The sequence below is a fragment of the Trypanosoma theileri genome (genome assembly GCF_002087225.1).
Source record: "Trypanosoma theileri isolate Edinburgh chromosome Unknown TM35_Tth_32_V1, whole genome shotgun sequence".
Taxonomy (NCBI): Eukaryota; Euglenozoa; class Kinetoplastea; order Trypanosomatida; family Trypanosomatidae; genus Trypanosoma; species Trypanosoma theileri.
In genome coordinates, this window is record NW_021639874.1 from 210,356 (window position 1) to 218,461 (window position 8,106).

At 38.1% G+C, this 8,106-nt stretch overlaps 2 protein-coding genes across 2 annotated transcripts; both read left to right on the plus strand.

Moving 5' to 3' along the window:
- Nucleotides 1–541: 541 nt before the first annotated feature.
- On the plus strand, nucleotides 542–2,842 carry TM35_000321730 (uncharacterized protein; the record flags this gene model as incomplete). Its single annotated transcript, XM_029028800.1, has 1 exon — nucleotides 542–2,842. One exon carries the CDS (start codon nucleotides 542–544, stop codon nucleotides 2,840–2,842), a length of 2,301 nt encoding a protein of 766 aa, XP_028879924.1.
- A 1,540-nt stretch (nucleotides 2,843–4,382) lies between these two features.
- Nucleotides 4,383–6,737, plus strand: TM35_000321740 (uncharacterized protein; the record flags this gene model as incomplete). Its single annotated transcript, XM_029028801.1, has 1 exon — nucleotides 4,383–6,737. One exon carries the CDS (start codon nucleotides 4,383–4,385, stop codon nucleotides 6,735–6,737), a length of 2,355 nt encoding a protein of 784 aa, XP_028879925.1.
- Between the last annotated feature and the right edge of the window lie 1,369 nt (nucleotides 6,738–8,106).

Consider the following 8,106-nt stretch of genomic DNA (forward strand, 5'->3'; position numbering starts at 1 on the left):
TGTGTGTGTGTGTGTTTGTTCTGACCCCTTAATAAAAAAGGGAATTCCTCTCTCTTTGCTCGTACCTGCGGCCTGTGGCTTTTCCACTGCTGGCTGGTTGTTTTTTTCTGATCTCCACACCATTACGGTGAGGGACGGCACAGGGAGGAGAGATTGGTTACCGACACACCACAGCACGGAGAAGGGAGAGAGAAAAATAATAGAAGTAGAAGGAGGGACGTGAGAGAAATTTAGACAGGGTTAGGACTACTACACATTTACAAGGTTCTAAGAGAAGTAGATACTAAACAAATATATATATATATATATATATTATCACATATTTGTATTGAAAAGAAAAAAAAAAAACATATTATTCATAGAGCATTTACATTACATATCCTTCACAAGCAGATCCGCTACCCTTACTATCACTATTAGGTACATATATATATATCTATATATATATCCGTGGCGAGAAAAAAAAAAAAAAAAGAAAAGGAAAACAAAAAAGGTTCTGGAAGTGAAATATATTAAGACGGACACAACGAGAACTGTGAGTATGACGACATTAGTATTGATATCAGGAACGTCAGTGGCGGCCCCACGATTTCTGCGCCGCACAAAACTGGCACAATCTGCATTAGTTTCCTCATCTTCTTTATATTTCTCATTGCGTGCATCCAGCAGCATTACTAGTAGCAGTAGTCGTAACACTGCCAGTGGTGAAAAGCTGCGTGAGGGACGGAAAGGATGGACCCTCACTACAAAGAAACATAAGGGAAGTTTGGTGGATGATACTGCAGAAGGACTTAACTTTGCTTCTTTCAGTATGGATACAGGTGGGAAACGTGGAGCTGCGCTGCCGCCCCCGCAAGGTGGAATCACACGAGTCCCTTTTGCGAAGGAAGAACTACAATCACAACAGCGGCGTCTTAGACCATCCACAGGCTTATCATCTTCGTCAAAGCGGGGACAACAGGAAGATGCAGAGAAACAACAAGAACAACAAGAAGAAATTACATTAGAGAGTAAGAAGAAAAGGAAAAATAAGAGAAAAACAGCGATAGTAGAAGAAGAAAGAGAAGAAGAAATAGAAAACGATATGGGAGATGTTCGGATCAATGGTATTCTTGATTATAGTCATACAAGCTTACCAAATAGTCATGATGGTAACCGCAAGAATGAAAATAATTATAATGATACTAACAATAATAATAACAACACCAACAACAATGCGGAAGATAAGGATATCCATGAGAATAACAGTAATGGATTAAGCAGTGGTACAACCTTGTCAAATCCCTTTCGTGGTATTCATGAACACATTACACGCAGTTATCGTTTGGATCAATTACTTGCATTGGCGAGACCTGAAGATGTGATGTTGGGACGTCAAGATACCAAATCTGGAGCCTTTTCTTTTATTCGCTTTGAGACTGGACCACGTTTTCTCGAAGACAGCAAACAAAGTGAATCCAGCAGCACAACAACAACAACAACAACAACAACTACTACTACAGGGACTTCAATAGGAAAAGGTAAACATTTAAAAGAAAACGCCAACTTAAGTCTTGGTGTTGCCAATAATGACTCTTCACTTATTGTAGCTGAACGTTTACTTTCCTTTCCACCACACATGCGGCATTTCCACACGATCTGTGGTAGAGAAAACGTTCCGTGTGATTTCTTTGCGGATGTGGATTTGCCCAATGAGACACCGGCAACCGGAGAAAAGATATTATTAGATATGTTAAATTACCTTGAGGTACGATTACAGGGTGTAGGGTTCTTACAACCATCCTTTCTTATCTTAACAAACGAAATACCGAGTGCGGATAAAGTCTCTTATCATGTACATGCCCGTGCGATGGGATCTATAGATCATGCAGAGGAAAATATCGCAGAGACAGAGGGAGATGAAATGGAAGAGCAATCGCCTAGCAAGAAGAAGAAAAATAATAAAAAAGGAGAGGATCAAGAGTTAGAGGAGGGAAAACATAATAATAATAATAATAATAATAATAATAATAATAACAAAAAGAAAAAGAAGAATTCAACCAAAAAGATGATTGCTTTTCAGGATTATCGTGTGGTAAAACTACTCGCAGATGAGGTAAATACAACACTTGGACGTACTGTAGTGGATGAACAGTGTTATCGTGCGAATGGAATGCTGCGATGTGCATATAGTGCGAAGATTACACCTGGTCAAAAAGGAAAACGACTACTCCCATTAACGAAAGCACAAGATCCCGCACTGCAAAGAAGATTAAATGATATCACGGAATCTTTACATCATCTCACAGAGGCGGAGATTCTCGCCCGCACCTTCGTTACGCGCTTTGCCCCATTTGTTCCTCAACAGACCACCAAACACAAGAACAAGAACCTTAATAATAATAATAGTAATAATAATAATAATAATAATAATACGACAGATAATCTGCGAGCATACTTGCGGCAGTTTAAATTTGTCCGTGCCTCTCATGTAATTGGTCCAAAAGATGCCGCCGCGTTGGAGTTTGATGTTTACGGCAATGCCGTTTCTGCGTATCTCACCGAAGGAGCCAAATGGCGGCGGTTTAAATCTGTGATTGAGAAACTCCGCCGACTTCCCCCTCGCACGGCGGAGAGTTATGATGTGTGGGTGCGTGTAGGCCTCGCCCTGCACAACTTCAGTAATGACGATCACGTCTTTGATGAGTGGGTGCGTTTTTCACTGAAGTGCCCGCAGAAATACTCGCGGGAGTCGTGCCGGAAGAAATGGCAGCAGTTTGAGCGGAACCCTGATGCCCTCAACTGGCGGCGGGGGTTTAATTATTTAAATACAACCGTCTGGAGAGCCGCACAGGGACACTAACTCTATATATATATACATATACACATATATATACATACATACATACATACATCTATTTATTGACTGTTAGATAGAGAAATAAAGGAAAGAAGCGGAAACAAAGAAGAAAAACGAAGAAGAAGAACCACATACTCAGGAAAGCAGAGGAAAAAAATCAATAGAAAGAGGAAGGAAGTTAATGATATATATATATATATATATTTGTTGATTATATCACGCTGGTATACACACATTTAGAAATAGGACACAAAAGTAGAAGAAATAAAGATAAGGAAGGAAACATGAAGAAGGACGAAAGAAGAAGCAATAAAGAAGTAAATAAAAAGAAACGACCATCGATATATGAGGGGTCCGTCTGCATACTTCTGTATATATATATATATATATATAATGTGTGTGTGTGTTTTTTTTTTTTTTAGAGAAAGAGATGTATATGTATGTTTATATGTATATGTGTATATATATGTGTAAGGAAAGATTTCAGGAATAGGAGATTACAGAGAGAGAGAGAAGGAACGCAACGTGAGATGTTTGGTGGTGGGTTTTTTTAGAGGCAAAAAATATAGACTACATTTATCCAATGGACACTTCAAATTAGAGTATTTAGAGAGATTTGAAAAAAAAATAAAGAAAGAGAAGAGAGAGACGTTTTTTGTTTTTTGTTTTTGTTTTTTTTTTTCTTTTGTTTTTCCGTGTGCTTATCTGTTCACTTTTTTTTTTTTTGCATGAACGAATGAAATGAGAAAATTTCTCCTTTTTTTTTGTTGCTTCTTGTTTATATATATATATATATATATATATATATATATATTCTGTGAGGTTAGTGAATGCCTTGTTTGTTTGTTTCTCTCTATCATGATGGAGATCACATCTTTCTCTGCAAACACCTAACCGCTGTAATCAGAGAAACAACAGTAAAAGAGAGAGAGAGATAAAGAGAGAGAAACTATTATTATTATTATTATTATTATTATTATTATTATTATTATTAACGGTAATTCTATTGATGAATTATATCCTTAACGACACTGCTGCATGTATAGATGCAGTAGCTTCAATCAAAATAGAAAAAAAGAAAAGGAAACGAACAAAGAGAGAGAATAAAATATCTGCGAGAACAATGGAAAACAAAAAAACAAAAACAAAAACAAAACAACAAAAACAAACGATACGTTAAACAAGATTTGTGTGAGAATTTTCTTTCACTCTTTTTTTTTTCTTTGTTTCTTTTTCACATTCTTTTATTCTACATCATATACTCTTCTCTGCCTTTATTTCTTTTTCTTTGTTTTTCTTTCTTTCTTTCTTTCTTTCTTTCACTTTAACCCCTTTCTTTCTTTTTCTCTTCTCATTCTTTCTTTCTTTCTCTCTGTGGGATTACGGCTCATATTATTCTACTTACAGTATAAGGTAGAAAATCATATTAGAAATATATATATATATATATATATATATATATATATATATATATATATATATATATATATATATACAAGCTTCTCTCTTTGTGTCTGTCTGAGTTTGTAAAGTTTCTCTGCTCATGGACCTTAGAGACGACACTGGACACCATGCAAGGGCGGCATGGACCGCAGATCCTCCCTCTACGGCCCAACAAAAACAACAAAAACAAAAAGTAGAAGAAGAAGAAGGGGAAACTCAAGAAAGACACAACAACAACAACAGTAATAATAATAATAATAATAATAATAATAATAATAATAATAATAATAATAATAATGATGGCGGTAAAGAAATAAAACCGGCAGCTGCAGCGGCGGCCAACACGGATGTAGTGACCTCTCTCACTATGCGAGAACAGGTGGATGCGTTAGCGCAGGCCCTTCTGCGGGAGTTCATGCACCGCCGCGGATACACAAAAACCCTGCAAACATTCGATCGTGAATGTCCACGCAATGAACGGACTATTGCCTCTCGTCAGTTAATGCGACAACTACTGGAGATTCCCTCTCATGCATTTCCCTCACGATTGAGTGGAGATGCCAATGGGACGGCAGCCACCACGAGTAGTAATAGTAATAATAGTAATAATAATAATAATAATACGATGAACAGCAAGAACCAAAACACTAAAGAGAGTGAAACAGATGGAAAGAGTGTTCACAACAAAGATGCCAGCAGCAACAGCAACAGTGGTGGTGGTACGATGAATGAGAAGAATAAAAAGAAAAATAAAAAGGTGGTAGCCCCAACATTCATGGAAGAATTATGTTCCTACCGACTTCAGAAACGTGAGATTCAGCAAAAACAACAGGAAGCAGCCGAAATAGGAGGAGATGGGCATACAATAGAGACTATAATCGTAGATCCAAGTGATGCGGAGATGGAAGAGTGGCGTACGGCGGCGGCCGCTGCGGAACGGCGGGTTGCAGAGGCAAAAGAACGGCATGAGGAACGTTTACGTGAAAAAGAGGAAAAGAAACAACGTAAACGTGAAAAATTAAAAAAGAAACGTGAGAAGGAAAAAGAAAAGGAAGGTCATCATCATCATCATCGTCATGGTAAACGGGAAGAAGAAGAAGAAGAAGGGAAAGAAAAACAATTCTTTCGCTATGGAAATGATAATGAAGAGGAAGGGGATGAGGAGTTTGGTCTTGGGGTTGATAGTAATTTCTCCTCCTCTTCTTCTACAATGCATCGACACAGAAAGCGTCGAGTTCACTTTGATGATGAAAGTCATAGTAACAGCGATGACGATTCCAACACAATGATGACGATGCACCGAAAGAAAAGCAGTGGACATCGCAGCAGCAACAGCAGCAGTAATGACAACAAAACAGATGTTCTTTCTACCACTGGTACTCGTAGTAGTGGTAGCGGTATGGCTATTGGTGGTAGTAATAGTGGTAGCAGTCCAGATAGCAGTAATAGTGATAATCCCAATGGTATATCTGGTAGTCATCATCGTCCTTGGAATGCTGGTAATAGTCGTAGTAGTGGTAATAAAGCTGGAGGTCTTGCAGAACCGGAGTTTCTCCTTCATCCAATGGAGCGTCGACAAGCTGGACGATCTGTGGGATCGCGATGGACTCCCACTGGTGGATTACCCGCAGAAGTGGGATTGGGCCGAAGTAGCAATAACAATAGCAATAGCAATACCAATACAGTAGGAGGTATAGGTATAGGAGCTGTGAGTACGACTAGTAGTATGAATAGTGCGGGTAATAGTGCAGACTTGGATCGACCTCCCTCGTTTCTTGTTGGTGATGACATGTCACGTCTCACCGAACGCATGCATGCAGCCCGTCGACAACAATTAAACGAATGGCAACCACCTCCCCAAGGGGGATACACCCAACATCACTCCAACAATAATAACAATAATAATAATAATAGCAATAGTTTTAGTAATAATAACAGTATGAGCATGAGTATGAGCAACAGCTACAGCCACAGTCTGCGGGGAAGTGCGGGGTACACGCCGGCCGCCATCGCCCCGCTGCCGTCGAGCCGCGAGGGAAGTCCGGCCGCGTCGGTGCCGTTCGGACACGTCGCGATGGGCCAACGGAGCGTCAGCGGCACCCGCAGTCCGTCCATTCACGCCAATCTCCACCTCACGGGCCACACCTCCTCCTCTCCCTCCATGGCCTCCGTGAGCTCCACGCCCAACAGCAGCACCACACCGCCGCCGCCGCCGGCCGCGGGAATACTGAAGAGTCCAACGCGGAGTCGGGGATATGATGGGGCCGCGCGGCCAGCGGGAAGTGCACTCCGGCAGGGAAGTGCCTTTCACACCGATGGGAAGAACAAGAGTAAGAGTAGAGATAACAACAATGGTAATAATAATGGTGATAATGGTAACGGGAATGGCAATACGGGAGAGGGGGAACGGTCTACCGGGCGAAAGAACCGTAAAGTGACGATTCTCGTGGATTAAAAAGAAAAAGAAGAAGGCCACACGTGGGAAGACTGTAAAGATTGGACTGGACTGTACAGTGCTCATGAGAGGGCTGTATGAAGCCAAAGAAGAGAAATATGTGTGGGATAGGGAATAGGAGAAGCAACGAATATATATATATATATGCATTACACACAAATAGAGATGGAGAGAGAGAAATAGAAATAATTAAATATAGACATACAATCTCCTAAAAGAAAGAAAAAAGAAAATAAAGTGTATATTCAGCGAAAGAATAAGAAAATAAAAATGAAAAAAAAAGGAAATCAGGCAAAAAAAAAAGGGAATATAGAAGAGTGATTGGGAGTATAAAATAAGTGTACAACTATTCACTGTTTTTTTTTCTTTTTCTTTTTCTTTTTTTTTGCAAGATGTGATGAAGGTGCAAACAAAAGATCAAAGTCAAAAGAACAGCAGTTGAAGTGACAAGATCACTCAACTAAAGAAAAAATAAAAAAAAAAAAACAAACAAACAAACAAACAAAAAAAGAGTTCATACATACATACATGTATAGACTCATCTGTACAGGCGGGAGATATTACAAGATAAAAAATCAAAAGAAATGAACAGAGATAAAGGAGCTGTAGCCGGCAGCAAGAATAACAATAAAGAAGAAAGAAAATGAAAAAAAAAAAAAATAAAAAGAAAAGAAACGAAAGTATACATTGAATACTTTTATAGAATGCCTTTTTTTTTTCTTTTAAAATCTTCTTTCTCCTTTTTTTTTTCTTTATTATTTTGATTAAGTACAGTAATCTCTTCGTATCCTTTTTCTTCTTTTTTTTATCTTCTTCTTACATTCAATCTTTTATATTTTTCTTCTAGTGGTGTGTGCTATTGCGACTACGGCTATGCTACTATTTACTTGATTGGGTGCTTCTTCTTTCTCCTTGTTCTTCTTCTTCTTTAGTTTATATATATATATATATATATATATTTATTTATTTATTTATTTATTTATATTTAAATAAATAATGTGTATATGTTTGGTGTGGGTTTCCATCCCCCTTTCTTATGTGGAAATAAGTTATGGACTCTCTTTCTCTTTTTCTCTTTCTCTCTATGTGAAGCCGTAACTGCAAAGAAAGAGGTACTGGAATACCAGTAGTAACAATAAGAGCAAGAAGAAAGAAATTCTCTTTATATTGTTTTTTCTTTCTTTTTTTTTCCATTTATTGTGGTCAAACAAACAAACAAATAAATAAATAAACAAACGAATAGAGAAAAGGAAAGTCAATGGGAGAATTAAAAACAGATTGTTAATACTTTTTACTACTATTGCCTTTACTCATTTTCCTTTTTTTTTTTTATATTTTCCCCCGCAAAAAAAAAAAAAAAAAAAAAAAA